This window comes from Choloepus didactylus, chromosome 2, assembly GCF_015220235.1.
Source record: "Choloepus didactylus isolate mChoDid1 chromosome 2, mChoDid1.pri, whole genome shotgun sequence".
Lineage (NCBI taxonomy): Eukaryota > Metazoa > Chordata > Mammalia > Pilosa > Megalonychidae > Choloepus > Choloepus didactylus.
In genome coordinates, this window is record NC_051308.1 from 221,799,105 (window position 1) to 221,817,853 (window position 18,749).

Genomic DNA, 18,749 nt, shown 5'->3' on the forward strand with positions numbered 1-18,749 from the left:
AACTGTGCTCACTGGTTTTCATGCATTATTTAATCCTCACAGCTCCCCTGTGACCTTAGTATTGATTCCATTCCACAGATAAGGAAATTGAGGAGGGAGAATGGAAGTAACTTGCTCAGGGTCAGAAAGGCATTAAGTGTCGAGGCTGGAATTTGAACCTGGGTCTGTCTGACTGCTAAGTTAACATTCCCTGGACTCTCATTTGAGGTTCCCTTTCCACATCTGTAAAATGTGAAAATTAAGTGAGCGATTACTTTTGAAAACATCTGGCACAGAGTCATACTTACGTGCAACCCGAAAAAGAAATGGAAACCTGGCTCCTGGACAAACAAAATAAATATCAAACTTCCAAGTCTTCCTTGAACCCCTACAACAGACTATAGTTTACAAATTCATAATCTTGCGGTAAAGCAGGTGCAGTAGATATTTTATTCTCATTTTTGTTTTGGCTGAGGAAACTTGAGGCCTGGTGAAACCGATCAATCCACCAGGCCACTTGGCTAATAAGTGGCAGTCAGGACCAGAATCCAATTTTTGTCTTCCAAATCTGATTCACTTTCTCTCACACCCTCTCACAATACTCTAAAAAGAAGAGTAAGTATCAGGAAATGTTGCAAAAATACGAAGAATTACCTTAAGGGGAAAGGGGACATGGAGTCAATCAGGGGAGGCTTCCTGTAAGAGACCCAGTTTTAGTTTTATGATGCAGTGTTTAGAGGAAGTGGGAAGCCAGCAGGTCTTAGCTCTTAGTCATGATGTGGGTTTCCTGCTAAGCTTACAGGTTCCTGGTGCCCAGAGAACTTAAGAAACGACTGAGGTCACACAGCTGCCAAATGGCACTAGCACAACTTGGGGGCCACATTTGAGCACTTATGCCTGGTTCTGTCTCCTTGGGGCTGGAAAGGAAAGGATGAGAAGTAGGCAGGCATAAGGTGGGACAGAGGACACCAGGAGGTTCCCCCAGAGATTCTCAAATGGCCTCCCTCTGCCACAGGGGGAGCCCAGGAATGGGAAAAGAAGTGAGGTGAAATTCCAGGGCCACTGGGTTGGACTCCTGGCTCCACAACTGACTAGCTGTGTGGCCTCAGCAATTTCACTTCACTTCTGAGTCTTAGTTCTCTCACAGGACTGTTGCAGATTCAGAGAAGTACCCGGCACAGGGCCAGGTTTAGTCAGAACATGGTCATTATTAGTCCATAATGCCAGGGCAGCTGCACATGGGTGGCAGGACTGGACACCCAAGGGATAGAAGTAGACTTTCAGTGCCAACCACTCCCAACCCTATAGTCACAGGGCACAAGTGCCTGACAGGGCAGGAACTGGCAGGTCAGGTTCATGATGCAATCACAGCTCCCTGGTTGTGCTAGGAGGTGAACTATGACCCTCAGGAAATGGAAAAACAGCCCATTAACAAGGAGTACAAAACAAAACCTCAGTGAACCTTTATTTGTCATCTTACAGAACAGGTAGCAAAGCCAAAGATTTCTGCACTTGAACACGGACTACCCTTCCCCACCCACCCGGAGGACGTTCACAGAGTCACCAGGTCCCCTACAGAACCCAAACCCCATGCTGGGGTCCCTTCCCTCCTGCCTGGCTTCTTTGTGGGGAGGGGCTGGAGGCTTGAAGGGGGTGCCAGTTGCTTCCCTGTGCCTGCACAGGAATGAAATGTGGCATGCTGACCGGGCTCCTCTCCTGCCCCACCCAGGGAGGAGGTCAGAAGCAGCAGCGTCGTGGCCCTTGCCTTGCCTCAGACTCCTCCCACCTGGCCGGAGAGGAGGCACACGCCGTGGGAAGAAGGGCAGGTGATGTCAGAATTCACAGCTTGTTTACTACAGAAAGTGCGTAGGATCAGTCCTTGGCTGCTTCTGCCTCCAAGCAACCTACCTAAAATCAAGGAGAGGGGACAGAAACTGGGATAGGGGCAGCGGTCCTTGGAAGGCAGCCAGAAGACAGACTGCAGGAGTGGAGGGAAGGGTCCCCAAAAGCCTTCGAGATCCTGCAAGGAAATCCGTTCGCTGCTGGGCGGTTGGCCTGGGAATTCCAGGGTGAAGGGTCTGACATCTTAGAAATCTTGTCCCACCCCTCAGTTTGCAACTGTGGAAACAGTCAAAGCAGTTTCGCAATGTAGCTGTGGTCACCTGGCCAGTGGCACTCACTTGGCCACGGGACCGTGAGCCCCCTAGGAAGGCTCAACTTTCTGCAAACATCTACAACAGGGGTGATAGGAGAGAAGGGTGCCAGCCCCTGCGGGGCACCTGCAGCTCTAGGGGAAAGAATTCTCTCTCTCCCTCCCCTCAAGCACTGACTGTGGTTCCAGGGGGAAAGGCCCTAAGGAGCTTTGAATCTCAACCATAAAGGACCAAAAAGTCAAAAATTTATAATTTAATACTCTCTCTTCTTCAGAAGGCAGTGACCAGCAGAGGCCCAAACTCTCCAGAAAAAAAATCTACTTTTTTTGATGTGCTTGGCCTCTCTCCTGGGGCCCCCACACCAGCAGGCCTGAGAGAAAAGGATAAGAGGGAGAAGGCGGCCAAATAACTGCACTAGGTTTAGGGCAACCAGAGAACAAGGGGCTTTTGGGGAGCTGGGCACAGACCAGCTGTGACCTGGCGTTCACATTGATGGGTGAATGACAAGTGGGAGGTAATGAAATCTGGAAATGGGGGGAAGGGAGGGCAAAGCTGCCTGGAGTGTCAGTCCCTGGAGGTGTGGCCCCTCTCCCTGGGGGCCTAGCCAGGGACTTCCCCGTCCAGGGAGCCAATAGCACTCATGGTGTTGATGAGTCCCAGCTGGACCCTTTTTCCTTCCTGTGCCCTCCAACTGTGGGGGTCCAGGCTGGAAGAGGGACTTGGCCCATCGGGGTCTCCTAGTTCCTTCCAGCTCCCAGGGGCAGAGCTGGGATCCCAGAGTCAGTGCAATGATCCTGTCCATTCCAGTGAAAAAAGAGGGTGTGGCTCTGGGGCTGCACATCACACACAAGCCCACCCCTAGAGTGGATGGGCGTGGGGCAGCAAATGGGTCTGGGTCTGTCTCCAGAGAAGTCCTTGCAGGACCCCCAGGGTCAGCGGCTCCAGACCCAGGTAGCATGGGGATCAGGTCATGTAACGGGTGATGGCCCGGAGGGCGTAGAGCAGGGCGGCTTGCATCCGGGCCTCCAGGAGCAGCAAGTTCACGTGGACCTGAAAACAGGCAAGGGCTTCTAGCAACTGACTTCACTCCCTGTCACCCTATCTCTTCCAGACTGCCACTGTCCAGCCTTCCCTTCAGAGATTCCCTGTCCTTTCCTAAGACTCTGAGGAGTTTGGTGCAATGACTGCTGCAAACTTTCAAGCACATCCATCCCTCCCATGACTCATCCCTCTATCCTCTGGAGCTAAAAACAAGAGCTACCACTAACTGAGCACCTTCTAGGGATCTGGGGTTTCTATACCTTTTCTCATTTTATTTTCCCAGCAATTCTAAAATGCAGGCAGTATTTTTTCTCATTGAAAGATAAAAAAGCTCAGAGAGGCAAAGTGACTGCTGGTCTAAGGATACACGGCAACCAAGTGATAGTGCTACGATCTGAAACAGTTCAGCCAGGCTGCCACTGAGGACCCTGTGAAGCAGGCACCCATATTATCATTCTACATGTGAGTAAATGGATCACACTGTGAAGCAGGACTTAGAAAACAGGCCCAGGTGTCCCATATCTTGCAAGACAGACTCAGTCAGGTATCCCTCAGTGACTCCTGATCTCTTGCTCCCTCAGATTGGGCTTATCTATTCCATCCTGTTCTTCCAGTCTTAGCAACTTCCTGTCCCTCCGAGGGGCTGTACCTTCTCTGAGTGGCGGAAGTGCCTCCAGAAGAGGTTGTACATCCTCCGAGTGGTCTTCTCTGGGTAGCAGGCCACCGTCTTGATATAGACCTTGAGGTTCCGCTCCAGGAGCTGGTTCACTTCCCCATAGTCGTAGTCATCGTATCTTGATGGAGAGGACCCAACACCGTCACTCACCCTCTGCTCCCAGAGGTAGCTCCTGCCCCCACCCCCACTCCATACAGGGAGGAACACAGAGTGACAAGAATAGAGTAGGAAGCAATGAGGTGCCTGGTTCCTCTTAGAAAAACAGCTGTTGCCATATATCACAGGCTGCCAGATATGCAGGGCACCACTCCAAGAATGCACAGAGAATGAGCACCAAGTATGTGGCAGGTATTTTGTGGATATGAACTCATGGAATCCTGAAAACTACTGCATACAACAAACAGGCTTCATCAACCCAATTTTCATAGATAAGGAAACTGAGATTCAGAGAAGTGAAGTCACTTGCCCTAGGTCACACAGCTAGAAATGGGACCCAAAGCCAGCTCTGCCTGGCTCCAGGGCAAAAGCCATGAGAGGTGGGGCAGGAGGTAAGTGCAAATATTCACCCTGGAGGAGGAAGAGAAGGGTAAAAAGGAGCTGTAAAAATCATTTTACAGATGGGTAAATGAAGGCCTAGAGAATGGAATTAACTTGTTCAAAGTCAAAGAGCAACTTGGACAAATCTAGAAGCCACGTGGAACATTCTGCGGTCCAGATGGGGATGGCTGGTTGACAAATGGAGGGCAGGTTTGGAAGATAAAAGTGTGACAGGAAAAGCCATGTTGGAGAGTGGAGAAGGCTAGACCCGTGGGCTGGGCAGGAACCAGCTTGGACCACACTCTGAGATGCCCATCCGCAGCCTGCCTTACATGGGAAACCCACCCATGACCAGCAAGTAGGCACAGTTCGACTTACTCAGTGAAAAAGAATTTTAAAAGTCAGCAATACAAGGAAATACATGTTTTTCTGATAGGAACACATACCTCTTTAAAAATTAGAGGGTAATTTTTAGCTGTTTGGCAGAAACAGTTAAATGAGAAAAGCAAAAAACAAAACAAAACAAAAAAACAAAAAACCCTACAACAAAACCACATGTTCACAGAAATATGCTCATATTTTAGTAAATGAGTAAAATAAAATTAGATATGTTTTCATTATTTTCACATAAAAAAAGACAGGAAGAAAATACCTGACAAGAAGAAGAGGAAGTGGAATCTTTTTTTTTTTTTTGCTTTTTGTTATGTGTGTTTTCTAAATTTTCTAAAATCAGGCTATTTGTTTATATATGTTTTTAATGAAATAACCACTATAATTTCAATACAAAAGTGACTGCATAACAAAGAATAAAGGTAATGGAGAAAAACATACCAGGATGTGGATATGGAGTAGTAGAATATGCAGAAAATTGTTTTCCTCAAGTCTTAAAATTTCTCATAATTGTATCAGAGTATGAAATTAAGAATTTTTTCCAAACTGAAAAATAATTATACTGCGTATACTCTTGACAAGCAATTTCACATCTAGGAATCTATCTACAAAAGATTTATGCACATGGTGTTTGTAATAGTGAAAACCGCAAACAACCTAAAAAGCCACCAAAAGGGGAATGTCTGAAAAATGAATCATGATATATCCATAACAGATTACCATGTGGCTACTTAAAAGCATAAAAGATCTATATAAACTGACAAGGAAGGTGAGTCACAACCGATCACTTGTGGAAAAAAGCAAGTAGCAGAATAGGTCAAGTATGATCTCATCAATTAAAAAAGTACTCAAAAAAATTGAAAATACTTAAGCAACAAGATAAAAATGTAATTCCTCACATAATACTATACAGACATAACCACTATTAAGTAACATTTTCATGTATAGCCTTCCACTCATTTTCCACACATGCGCACACTTTTAGGAACAAAAAGAAGATTCTACATGGTAACTAGCTTTCTCTTCTCTGAATACATTTTAACCTTTTCCCATGTCAATATAAATAGACCTCTACTGTCATTTTTAACAGCTGCACAATATTTCACTTAATGGACATATCATTATTTAAAGTCCCTATTGACAGGCATTTATGTTATCATTATTTACTATAAGGGAAGGGCTACTGTTTGGAATGGAAATATAAACATTAAATATAACTATAGTAATCTCTAGGGGGTGGGATTATAAGAGTTTCATTTTTTGAGATTCAAAAAATGAGCACATCTATCATCTATTATATTCAACAAAGAAGTAAATTTGTTTTCAAAAAGAGTACAGGCACAACTATATGGTAGCATTGTGAACAATTGATTGTACACTTTGTATGACTACATGGTATGTGAATATATCTTTGAATTATTAAAAAAATAATTGAATTATTAAAAAAAAAGAGTACGGGCAGGAAGAAAAAAAAATAAAAGAAACAGAACTGTGAGCTCAAACTGAGGACATGCAGTATACACAAATGGCCTGGGTGAGGGGACACATGCCCACCTGATACCAAAGACACAGTGGATGTAGTTCCAGATGGCCCTGCGGAGCACGGAGGTGTCCACACCACTGTGCATGGCGATGGTGTTGTAAGTAAGGCTATAGGCTGCCTGGAACTTCTCGTCCAGCAGCTGCCCACCCTCGGGGTAGAGCCGTTGGATCAGTGAGTAGCCATGGTCTTCCCAGGTATAGTCCTGTGGAATGCGAAAAGGAGTCAGCGGACAGAGTCTTTGGAGCCCAAGGCCAGTTGGAGACATCCTCGGGTCCTCGGGAGCATGCCTTGGCTTTCCACAGTGTTCCTTCCCCACCCCGCAGAGATAACACTCTTCTTGCTCTGGGCCCAAGAAGCTGTGGAAGATACACTTTGGTGGTGACCTCCTCCCTATGATCGGGACCCTCGAAGCTTAGGGTGCAGATAAGAGGCTTCAGGATCCAGAGGCCCTTCCACTGCCCTCCCCTCCCGGGAATCTTGAGGGATATCCAGGTAGTAAGGGAAGGTGCCAACTCTACAACCCACAAACCTTTCACCCCTGGAGCAACAACCAGGACATGGGGGGAAAAGTCTACCTGGGCTCGGAAGGTGGGGGGTGCCTGAGCCCCTCGTCGGGTGAAGTCCTCATATCCGAAAGTGGGGTCTTCCACAAAGCAAAGCATGTCTGGGCATGGAGACGGCTCCAGGATGTCAGCTGAGGACCACGTCAGAAAGAGGCCACAATGAGGCCAAGGCCTACAGTGCACAGACCTCCAATCCTCAGTAGTAGGCAGGGAGAGGCACAGAGCAGAGGGCAAGCCTCTTGCTACAGTGAGTGAGACTAGGACGCCAGCTGGAGCCGGGCCTGGGGAAGGTGAATCAGGCCCATGGACCCAGGAGACAAGGCCCCTAGTAATAATCACAGCATTAAAAACAGAGGCAATCCTTCACATGTGAGGAGACTGAGGCCCCGAGACAGGAAGTGACTTATCAGTGCTCATCATACAGCCAGAAAGGGGAACAAACTGAGGTCCATGCTTGAAACCTACTGGAAGGGTGGCCAAGATTTGGTTGCCTCCAGAACAGAAGAGATATGGGGTATGGAGGTGCCTACTCTGCACTAAAGTTAGGCAAGGAGCAGTCCCTGGAAATGGATGCCTGTGACCCTGTACCTGCAGGGGTCACCAGCAGGCTCTCCGACTTCTCCAGCTCAAAGCGGCTCTCCATCTCCTCCTGGGATGCCCCTTCGTCCTGCAGCAAGCTCTCCTGCAGCTGCCTCATGCGTTCCACCAGAGCGTCCACATCGCGTGCAGCTTCAAAGCCCTGGTGGAGAGAACCCAGTGGTGACGATCCCCTCCTCCCCAGCCCTGGGAAACCACACATCCTTTGCCACATGCTGGGCCTTCCTGAATGATCATAAACTCATAAAGGCCTAGTGCACCTCTGTGACAGGCACAGTGCGAGCAGCTCACATGATCTGTGCTTTCCAAAGTTGAGTTTAAGAAGTTGAAGAATAAACATGTTCCTTTCCTGAGCATAACTTCCCTTACAGATGAGGAATTTTTAGGTACCTATATTTTTATATTAAAACAAATAAGGCCACTGTATGGAGTAAGAGGCAAACTTTACAGTTTTTAAAATGCTAAAACGTTTGAGCCTATGTGGCAATGATGAGAGGCCAGTCAAATGATTATTTCATTTAATCCTCACAACCCACTGGGTCCCATTGATGAGAAACTCAGCGTCACTGTCAAGTAACTCTTCCAAGGCCTCTCAGTCTGGGAAATGGAAGCAGTGGATGCTACCCAAGGACCAGAGCCCATTCCAGTTTCCTCCTCCACCAAGACCCAGGTGTGGAGTGACTTACCCCAGAGTTGTTCAACGGGTCCCTGCTGGGGGGGCTGCTTTGCTCACTGGGTGGTGAAGGCGCCTGGGGAGCAGGGCTGCCCTCTGGGTCCCCCTCAGGGAGGATGCCACAGCCAAACACGAAGGAGGCCAGTGAGTGGCAGTGGGTGAGCAAGACCAGGGCCTGGATGAGCTCGGCCAGGGACCAGCTGTGCTCACCCGTCTTCAGCAGGGCCTGGAGGAGAAGGAAGACCAGGCCTGCTCAGTGCCTGCCCCTGGGCTGCCCGCTGTGCCCCAGCCCAGACCCAGGGCTCCCTTGGGGACCCACCTCTCTGCCCCCTGTACCTGGATATGCTCTTTGGTGATGAGCCATGGCCGATGTGCCAGCAGCTTGTTGATCTCACTCAATTTGCGTATCTTCTCAGGGGCACGGTGGAGGCCCAGCAGCCACTCAGGGTCACCGCCAGTCTGCAGAAACTCGGCCATGTGGTAGCCCACCAGGTAGGAGCACTGGTGGCGGGCGGCAGCCTGTGGAGGTGGTGGATGGAGCCTGAGTCTCCCTCCTTTCCCTGTACCCTGCTCATAGCAGTTTCACAGAGAAAGACCCACAGGGTGGCTGGAAATCGAAGTTCTAACCCCAGCTCTGCCACGGCTTGCTGTGTGACCTTGGATGGGTTACCTGAGCCCCTGCATCTTAGTTTCCCAATCTGTAAAGCAGTCGCTAAAGATGTGTCTCTTCAAAATCTAAAATCCTGTGGATGCTCAGATGAAGCCAGGGCTTTCCTCTGTTCTATGCTGCCTCTCCCTCTCATCTACGGAATCAGCTCAAGAAGCCCCCAGCAGAGAGATCCCAGGACCGGACCCCCAAAAGTCAGGCCCCGACAGGCTCACCATGATGGCAATATAATGGCGCCAGGAGCTAGCCAGGGGCCCATCCGTGTGCAGCAGCAAGTAGTGCAGGCGCCAGAAGCTGCTCAGGTAGTCGGGGTGCAGGCCCATCACCACCGCCAGGTTGTCCACCCGCCCTGAGGACATCAGCGCCTCCAGCCCCAGGTGCTGCTCCAGGCTCTCAGGCCCCTCCCGAAGGACCTGCCAAGAAAAGGTAAGGAGAGCATGGGTCACCCTCCTGCACTCCCCACCAAGATGCCAACACATTCACTGTGGTGAGTTTATAACAAGAAACTGAAAGTAACCTCCATGTCCAAAAGATGGGAACAAGGGGAGGAAAAGATATTTCATTAAGTCATTAAACAAATATTTGTTAGGCACCTTATATAATAATAGGTAATGAAATCAGAGGACTGTTTTCTCCTTCTCCATCTTTAGATAGGAAAACTCAGGCACAGAGATTAAAGTAGAGTTTCTCCTGCCCTCATGGAGCTCCCATTCTAACAGTACAAATCCAGACAACCATGGGGTGCAAGGGCAAATTCTCCCATTTTCTGAGTGCCAGGTACTGAGTTTAGACCTTTCCTGATATTATTTCATTGAAATCTTCCCAACAGTCCTGCAAAGTGCAGTGTCCCCAGTGGACAAATGAAACTGAGGCCCAGAGAGGTTTAGTTCTTTGCTCAAGATCACAGATCTGGTAAATGACAGAACCAAGATTCAAATCCAGATTAACCCAAAGCCTATTTCTTTCCTTTATTATAAGAGAGGAGTGGTTATTTATAAATGAAAAAATAAAACAGAAGAATACACCAGTTGAGTTTAAAATTCTTGGCTACAGAAATCAGGGGGTGGCTGTTCACCTTACATTTACAGGGTGGGGTGAGGTTGAAGCATTTAAACATTTGTTAACTGCTCATCAACCACCTGGTCTACACATTAGAACAGAGAGCAAGGAAACAAAATACTCCTCCCTATTCACTGAAAGTCAAAGAAAAGTGAGGAAACTATTGTTTTGTTTTGTTTTGTTTTTTTAGTTTTTCTGTACTTGTGTTTTAAAGGTACCCCTCCCCCCAAACACAAACATACACACACTCTAGACTGTAAACTCCATGATGGCAGAGATTTTTATCTGTCTGTTCACTGCTGTATCCCCAGCACTTAGAACAGTGCCTGGCACAGATTAGTCATTCAATAGATCCAAATGAACAAATGAATTGACTCAGTAAACGAAAGATGCCTTAGTTGTACTAAGTGGAAAAAAAACACCAAATAAGCAATGACCTTGGTTTTGTATTGAAAATAATTATCTGTATGAAAAAAAAAGTCTGGAGAAGGGTGGCAAATGGTTAATAATGATTACCTCTGCAGGAGATAGGAGTACAGGAGATTAGAGCTTCCTAAAACATTGGAATTTTGTTCACAATGAACTGGAAAATAATTTAACATATGCACAGTCAAGAATGAGAAAATAAATATATATAGTTCTATCTTAAGGAAAATGGGTACTTATCTAGGAATCAAAAGTTTGGCCATTATCTAGCTGCGTTACTATCATTTTATCTCCTTGAGCCTGTTTACTTCCCAGTAAAATGGGGTTGACAGTGCCTGCTTCACAGAGCTGTTTTGCAGATTAAATGAGTCAGGAACCTGAGGGTGTACTTTCAAAACTGCTATTTTAAGGGACAGAAAAAGACATCCCCACCCCACCCCAAACCAACCAAAGATTCCTAACCCGATCCAAGTTTACCTCCTCCACAGGGATAAAGGCGCTGGGCCCTCGAGGGCCTCGCCGAACCCGGCTCTCCCTCTGTCCCTGGAAGGAGACAGACACACCACGATTAGTTAGCAGCAGAAGTATGGACTACAGGGATAGTTCTCTCTCCAGCCTCCTCCTCACCTGAGGAGCCACAATGAGCTTTTAAAACCCCTTTTCTGGTGCACCCAGTACAGAGGAGCCAGTTGGGAGAAAGACAGCCAGTTTGGGAGGCATTGAAAGCGTACGCAAGAAAGAGGGCTGACCCTACAAGCTAAGTTCATCAGGACTGGGCAGGGACCCAGGAACCCCAGCACTGCCAGGAGGACTTGGGGAAGGGAAGTATACAGCCACCTGTTGCTTACCTCCAGGGGACCACCTTCTAGGCATCCCTGAAAAACCCATACAAGGCATGGTTTGACCACCCCTGCCAGGAAAAATGTCTCCTTGTCAGATGTATCCAGGAACGAGTAACCAAGTACCTTAAAGTCCTGTTGATCTAATCAACTGGCTTAAAACCCAAAATTGTGCCTTGATCTCCCAGAGCCCTCCAGAAAAATTAGTGGCCCAGGGCCACTGCCCTCCCACTGGTCCCTCTTTTTTTTTCTTTTTTTTAAAAATTAAATTCAGTTTTATTGAGATATATTCACATACCATACAATCACCCATGGTGTACAATCAACTGTTCACAGTACCATCATACAGTCGTACATTCATCATCCCAATCTATTTTTGAACATTTTCCTTACACCAGAAAGAATAAGGATAAAAAATAAAAGTAAAAAAGAACACCCATATCATATCCCCCATCCCATCCTATTTTTCATTTAGTTTTTGTCCCCATTTTTCTACTCATCCATCCATATACTGGACAAAGGGAGTGCGATCCACAAGGTTTTCACAATCACACTGTCACCCCTTGTAACTACACTGTTATACAATCACTTTCAAGAGTCAAGGCTACTGGGTTGGAGTTTGATAGTTTAAGGTATTTCTAGCTATTCCAATTGAAATCTCTCAGCCCCACTTGTCCCTCCTTTTGCAAAGCTAATTCTTAATTGTTCTTCAGGCAGGAGGACAATAAGATCCCTTGTCTGTGATTCCCCACAATCCCACTGCTTTTGCTTCTGAAAACATTATCTTCTAATTGTCTGTTTTAAGACTCCTTATCACCTGGCCACCTTTTGTTAAGAGCAGGGCCAGATCATTCATACTCATCTGTGAATGAAAAACCGAGAAAGCAGGGAGGAATTCCAAGCAGCTGTTTGAGGTAGCAGCTATTCTGACATGTGGGAGGAAATGTTCCTGTTTGTATGTAGTTGAGCCTCTTTAGAACCCACCAGAGTCATGTACTCACTAAATCTGCTTCTCCTAGTTCTAGAGACGGGATTCAGGGAGGATGCTTTTATTCACTTTGTTTTGTTGATTTGAGATCGGGGGACTCTCAGCACTGGCCTTGGAACCGGAGCTAACCCAAACCAGTCATACCTCTTGCTGGACAGAGACAGCGTCTCCTCCAACACCCTCCCCATTAAAGTCCAGACTTAGTACCATACCAATCCCCAGATGTTCAAGGACTAAACTCTATAATTGAACCTTCCTTCTCAAGCCGCCAAAAGCCCCTGAGGCAGGCAGAGCTCTGGGGCTCTGGAAGAGCACAAAGGAAAGAACACCAGACCTGGGAAGCCCGGCAGCAAGTACCAATTCTGCCACTAACTTGTTTGTGCCCCTGGAAAGTAAGCTGGACTCCTGCTGGACAGAGAAGGTTAGGCTAACTGCCCAGGCCCCTTTCAGCCCCTGCACTTCTAGTACCTACCAGGTAGGCTGGTCCAAGTCCAGGGTGGTAACCACCACAATCCCCAGCTCCTTTGCGCCGCCCTCCTCCCTCGCCAGGGGGGAAAGCCCAGCGGCACCGTCTGAGAGATAAGGACTGCTGACTGCGCAAACTCCCCTCAGGGGAGCTGAGGACAGATAGAAACCGCAGGGGAGAGGGTAGGGTGGGGTGTGAGGCAGGGAGGGCCCACCACAGGTGCTAGGGAGTGCAGAGCGCAACCTTGGGATCCCTTCTTGCTCCAAAATCTGCCCCAGGAGGTGCTAAGGGAAGGAGGCGACACCTGTGGGTCAGTAAGTGCTAGGTCTGGATCCATCAACATTTTCCAGCCCTACTGATGATGAAGATGACTGCAGTTAAGAGATAGGGGCTCTGAAAAATAAAAAACAAAAACAAAAGATATAGGGGCTCTAGACACAACCGCCTGGGACAAAATACCATGCCCCCAGCTGCTATCTGCTAGCTATGGGAGCCTCAGTTTCCTCACCAAATAAGGGGGTTATAGTACCTATTCTCACTGGGTAGTTGGCAGTCATTTAATGAGATAGAGGATTTAATGAGATAGTGTTTGTATAGTGCTTAGCTCAGGACCTACCTCACAGTAAGCACTTAATACAAGTCAGCCATCAAGAACCTCATTGTTATTTCAAACAAGGGTTTCTAAACCCAGGATGTGCATTAGAATCCCTTGGAGAAGCTTTAAAAAAAATACCAATGCCCGGGTGGGGATGGGGCCTCAGCATAATGTACAGCCGGGGTGGAGGACGATTGTTTCGTAGCATTTATTGATCGCTTTCTCAAGTATAAGCCACTCTGCTCAGTGCTTTCCAGGAGGAACCAGAATTAAACTGTTCCTATGACAAATATTTTTGATGACTATATATGGTAGGCAGTTGGAATACAGTAGTGCAAAGACAAAGTCTCAGCCCTCATAGAACTTACAATCTAATGGGGAAAGACAAACAAATAAACGAATAGGATTTCAAATCACAGATTCTATAAAGGAAATGAAATAGAGCAATGAAAAGAGTGTATGATGGGGTGTGCAGATGTGCAATATTTTAGCCAGAGAAACGGGGAAAGCCCAAGGAGGTAACCTTTGAGCTGATATCTAAGTGATGAGAAGGCAACAGGGCCTGTAAAGATCTGGGGGACCAGCATTCCAGGCAGAGGGAACAAAGCCCTGAGGGCAAGTTCAGAGAGATTCCAATCTACGGCTCCAAAACCTTGCACACTTGACCAATCTTGACATCCAGGGGGGAGGCAGACAGGGCTCTCTGATTGCCAAGAGATGATACCTCCAAGTCAGCCTTCCCCCACTCCCTTGGGTAGGAAGTCAATAATAATAATAATAATAATAATAATAATAATAATAATAATAATGGTAAAGAACAACACTGGTCACCATTGGCTAAGCATTTACTTCACATGCACTGCCTATGCTTTACAGTAGGAACTACTGCTCCAATTTACAGACAAGGAATAAGGCTCAGAGAGATCAAGTTGTCACGTGCAGACACTCAGCTGGGAAGGAGGTGGCTGAGCTTGGACTCAAACCAGGTTTCTACAACTGCCGAAATGACTCCCCATTCTCTAAATTTCTTAAGGTCTCAAAAGCCTCAAAGATTTTGCATCTGGGATTCCCTAGGAGTGAGAAGCCCCTTCTCTCTGCCCTCAAACCCCATGATCCACTGTCCCCAATCACACTGTATTGTTTCTCACTTTCAGGGCACACAAACAGATCTAGCTACCTGTTGTTACCCCATTAGCTAGCACAGGGCAGTCCAAGAGAACTTTCTGGAGTGATGGAATGTCCTATATCTGCACTGTCCAATAAATACGGTATCCCCTAGCCACTTGTGGGTACTGAGGATTTGAAATGTGGCTGGTGTGACTAAAAAACTGAATTTTTAATTTTATTTCATTTTAATTAATCAAATGTAAATAGCCACGTGTGGCTGGGGCTACCATATTGGACTGTGCAGATTTAGCACATCTGATAAAGGTGAGATTCCCCACCTCCACTTTATACCTGAAGAAAATGAAGCACAGAGGGAGCAGGTGACCTGTCCAAGGTAACACAGCCAGTGTGGTACAGAGGGAGGACCACTGGTGGCAGTTCCTATAGATTTGACTGAGGGGGTCACATGGGACAGCAGGAGCACAGGAAGAGGAAGAGTCAGACAACATTCAGAGAAGGCCACTCAGGGGGGAGGCCTTTGGGCAAGTTGTAAAGAGGAAAATTGCCTCAAGCTCATTGCCTGGCTCCAAATTTAAGTGCTCACTAAACAATTTTATATTAACTCAGGCACTTGCATATAGGTTCCATTTAATTTTCACATCAGTTTTGGGGTGATGGGTCTCTCTATTTTGCACACACAAAAAAGATTAAGGTCCTAAAGGTGAAGCACCACAAATGGCCAATCTGATGTTTGAACCCAAATCTACCTGGCTTCCAAGGTCCTTTCCACTCCACCAGGATGGCTCTTGCAATGGCCCCAAGCCTGGAGATTTGAACCCAGCTCAATCTGCCTTCCAAGTTTTCTGTCCACTGCCCACATGGACCTCTTGGAGTGGTCCCAGCCTCTATTCTTGGCATCTTTTCTAGAGCCTGAGACCCTGCAAATCAGCAACTGACACCTGCTAAGTTACTCTGCTGGCTGTTGAGGGGCAGAGACACCCCTTCTTCTCCCCAACATGGTCAGAAGCTCTTTTCAGCTGAACTTGGACACTTCCTTGGTTTACACCTGAGAAGAAGACAGTCCCTGACCACCAGCCTTGAGTGGAAGGTTGGAGGAGGGATTGCCATTCTCTTGTATGCCCACCAGGAGCTGGGCACTATGCTAAGTGCCTTATACATCTGGTCTTGCTGATTCCTCACAAGCACCTCCAAAAATAGTTCTTGTTATCCCCTTTTTAGAGGTCCCAGGGGCTTTGAAAGGTTCAGTCCCACAGGGGCACAAGCTCAGACAGGACTTTCAAAGCCTGCACAGTTCACAAGGGTCAGCTAAGTCAACAAGGGGTGAATAGTTATGGACACTTACTAAGTGTTAAGTACAGTGCTGGGACAGGAATGAGGCCTGCAGGGTGGGGTTCCTCCCCCTGGGCGCTCCTAGTTCAGTAGAGGAGACAGACAAGAAACACCTAATTACTCAACATTTTCACTATAATTGGGATAAAATATCCTACAATGGAGAAGGGCAACTGGGAGAAGAGGACTTATATGGTGGAGGAAGAAAGGCTTTCTTGAGGAAGTGATATCTGAGGAAGCGATTCTAGGGCCCAAAAGGCTCTGAGAACATCAACAGAGTGAAGCCCTTGGAACTTTCTGGAGACATGTATACCTGAAGGCCTTGATCTTCTCACACGGCAACTGGTGGAAACATGGGGAGATGTGTGGGTCTTTGCTGGGGCTTCAAGCACCAGGCTCTGTAAGATCAGCCAGCACCCTTCTGTCTTCTAGGGATTCCCACTTAAGCAGATACCCCCTTCTCAAGGTCCTCTTTTCACAAGACAGAATACATAGAAACACCTTATACACCACCAGGTTTCTCCACTGCTGACACATGGCTTCCATTTAAAGACCACTCCCTCAGGAGTCTGTCCTAACCACCTGAGAAACTTTCTGCTCCCCAGACCACTTCCCGGAGAGGGATGTACCAACTCTCACCTCAGGCAGGAGGCGTAGGCTCAGGGCACGTCCCTGTGAGCCTATCTGGGGAAAGAGAAGCGTGTCCTACGCTCTCAGTTGGGTATGACCGCATTCTAACCATAGCTAGCATGTTTGATGCAGTTACAATGTTCCAGGCCCTGTACTGTGCCTTTGCTTGTCTTAGTTAATTCTCTGAAGAATCCCTCAGAGATACCAACAAATTGACCAAGGGAGGAAGCTGTGGATCAGAGAGGTGATCTATCACTTGGCCAAACTCACAAAGCAGGTGACTGGGAGAGGGCTTGGACATGAACCCAGCTCTCTCCCACTCTAGTGCCCAGGCACTCTCAATATTATTTCCATTTTTCACAAAGAAGGAAACAGACTTAGAGGGTAAAGCAAATTGGTCAAAGTCACCCAGCATGGCTGAGAGGTTATCAGGAGCAGGGGTCATTCCTTCACATGGAGCTCCTAAACCAGAGTGGGAAAGGAGTTTAGCTAACAGAAAATCTAGAACACAAACCATCCACTGATGAAGCTAGGACCACGAAAACAGGTAGCTCAGAGAAGGTGAGATATTTTCCTGGTCACACAGCTCAAGCCTCTAGCACTATCTGACTCCAAATTCCAGCAATACCCCGCTCCACACTGCCAGGAAACAAGAGAAACAGGCAAAACTCCCCGAAGTGCCCAAGCACACTCCAAAATCCTGGAGCCACCCAGGCCAAAGAATGGGCTACCAGGGTTTGATTACAGAGAAGCCTCTCCCTAAGTCCCTCCTGGGATTTTCTCATTCTTTAAAGTGGGGCTGTAAGTACAAGTCCTATTTTGTTAGCTTAGTCCTGAAGACTCAGAGAAAAGGCAGGCAAGACTCGTAGCCTGGCATATCGTAGGTGCTTAATAAATGATAAAATGCCCTACATCGCAGAGGTGTGGGAGGAGGGAGATTGTTAAACAGATTGGGCCGTGCCTTATTCCTAGCCTCACAGCAACGACCCTCCCAGCTCTGCCTGGGGGATAAGGGGGACCCTGCGAAACAAACTTCTAGGACCTCAGACCGCTTAATAGGACGCTGCCTAACCCGCGCTTAGCTCCCCCCACCCCAAGCCCCTCTCCCCCCAGCTCGCGCGCGCCGCCCACCACCCCCCCAACTCCGGGGTGTCAGAGGGGGCACGGCGGAGGGAGCCGGGAATAGCAGGAGACCGGCTCGGCCTTCGCTGGCTAGTCCCAGATGCCCAATTACCGGCGCTCGGGGACTGGAGCGGGGACATACCCTAGAAAGAGTCCCCCAGCCTGCTCGCCCCCACCAGGAGGAAGGGAATCTGCGGAAAGAGGCGGGGAGGAGGAGTGGTCGGGCCGCGCGGGCTGGGATTTGCCTGGACTTGAAGACGCTCTCGACGAGAGCCCTAACCCGAGAACCTCGAGAAGGCCCCCTTCTCATTGGCCAGGGGTCCGAGGGAACCTTAGACGGCTTCGTAGCCCCGGGGGGAGGGGGTGGGGACAGACAGAGCCGAGGCTGCCAGTTGATGCAACCCCACTCCCAGGTTACACACTCCACTCCCCCTCCCCAAGCCCGGGGGGCGCACAGACTCCGCTCGGGACAGCCCGAGGCTCCGACGCCGCTCGGGGTTCCAGCGAACAGTGGCGTCCCTCGGCCGCTGCTTACCTCTTCGGCCCCGGCGCCGCCGCCGCCGCTGCCCCGGGCGAACGGCAGGTAGCCCTTGAGCTCAGCGCGGCACTCGGAGTCCGCAACGATCATAGTGTGCGCCAGGACGGAGCCGCGGCTCGGAGACGACCCGGGCACCCGGAGGGGGCGTTGGACCGATGCACGCAGGAAGCCGGGACCGGGGGCTGCTGGGGAGGTTCTAGAACCCTGGGGTGCCTCTCGTGATTCCAGAACGCTCCGAAAGCCCAGAAATCGGGAACCGCCGCTGCTGCGCTGGACTCTCACTCAGTCCCGCTTCTGGAACGGTGAATGGCCGTAGGAGCCTCTGATTGGCCGCGGCGCCGGGGTTTTCACGGCCCTTAGCGCCTCGGAAGTCCGCAGTGGCCAGGGCTGCTCGCGGACCCAGCGCGCCTCAGCATCCCCGCCGCGGAACTGCCAGCGTTCGCCCGGCCCTGACACCAGCAGAGCCGCTCAGCCCGCTGCGGTCCCCCGGGGAGAGCGGGGACATAAAAGCCCCTCACCGCAGCCAATCAGATTCCTGTTTCCCGGGGAGGCGGGGGCGACACCTCCCCCTCGAGCCGCCTGCTCGGCCAATCGGCATCGGGAAGCTCCCGGGAACTCTGGGAGCTGTAGTCTGGCCCGGACCAATGCTGCAAACTTTTGCAAGAGGGTTTAGTCAGAGCGCAGAAATGCCAGGCAAGAATGACAGCCCAGAGAGTCATTAGGGCTACGTGATGAAACGGGACTTCACCGGTCTGGGCCGGAGAGCCGGTGTTAAGTCCCTCCCAAGTGCGTTCTTCAGTTTTTCAGTTG

At 48.9% G+C, this 18,749-nt stretch overlaps 1 protein-coding gene across 2 annotated transcripts; it reads right to left on the minus strand.

Moving 5' to 3' along the window:
* Positions 1 to 1,320: 1,320 nt before the first annotated feature.
* Positions 1,321 to 18,432, minus strand: SESN2 (sestrin 2). 2 transcript variants are annotated; one of them, XM_037827998.1, is made up of 10 exons: positions 17,937 to 18,432; positions 10,782 to 10,847; positions 9,035 to 9,232; positions 8,489 to 8,671; positions 8,166 to 8,378; positions 7,471 to 7,621; positions 6,895 to 7,013; positions 6,331 to 6,521; positions 3,823 to 3,967; positions 1,330 to 3,182 (listed from the first exon to the last, which is right to left on the minus strand). In XM_037827998.1, the coding sequence occupies exons 1-10, from the start codon at positions 18,027 to 18,029 to the stop codon at positions 3,096 to 3,098; spliced, it is 1,446 nt and encodes a 481-aa protein (XP_037683926.1). In that variant the 5' UTR covers positions 18,030 to 18,432; the 3' UTR covers positions 1,330 to 3,095. The 2 variants fall into 2 exon arrangements, with proteins under 2 accessions (XP_037683927.1, XP_037683926.1); XM_037827999.1 differs by lacking the exon at positions 10,782 to 10,847 and having other exon boundaries at positions 1,321 to 3,182.
* Between the last annotated feature and the right edge of the window lie 317 nt (positions 18,433 to 18,749).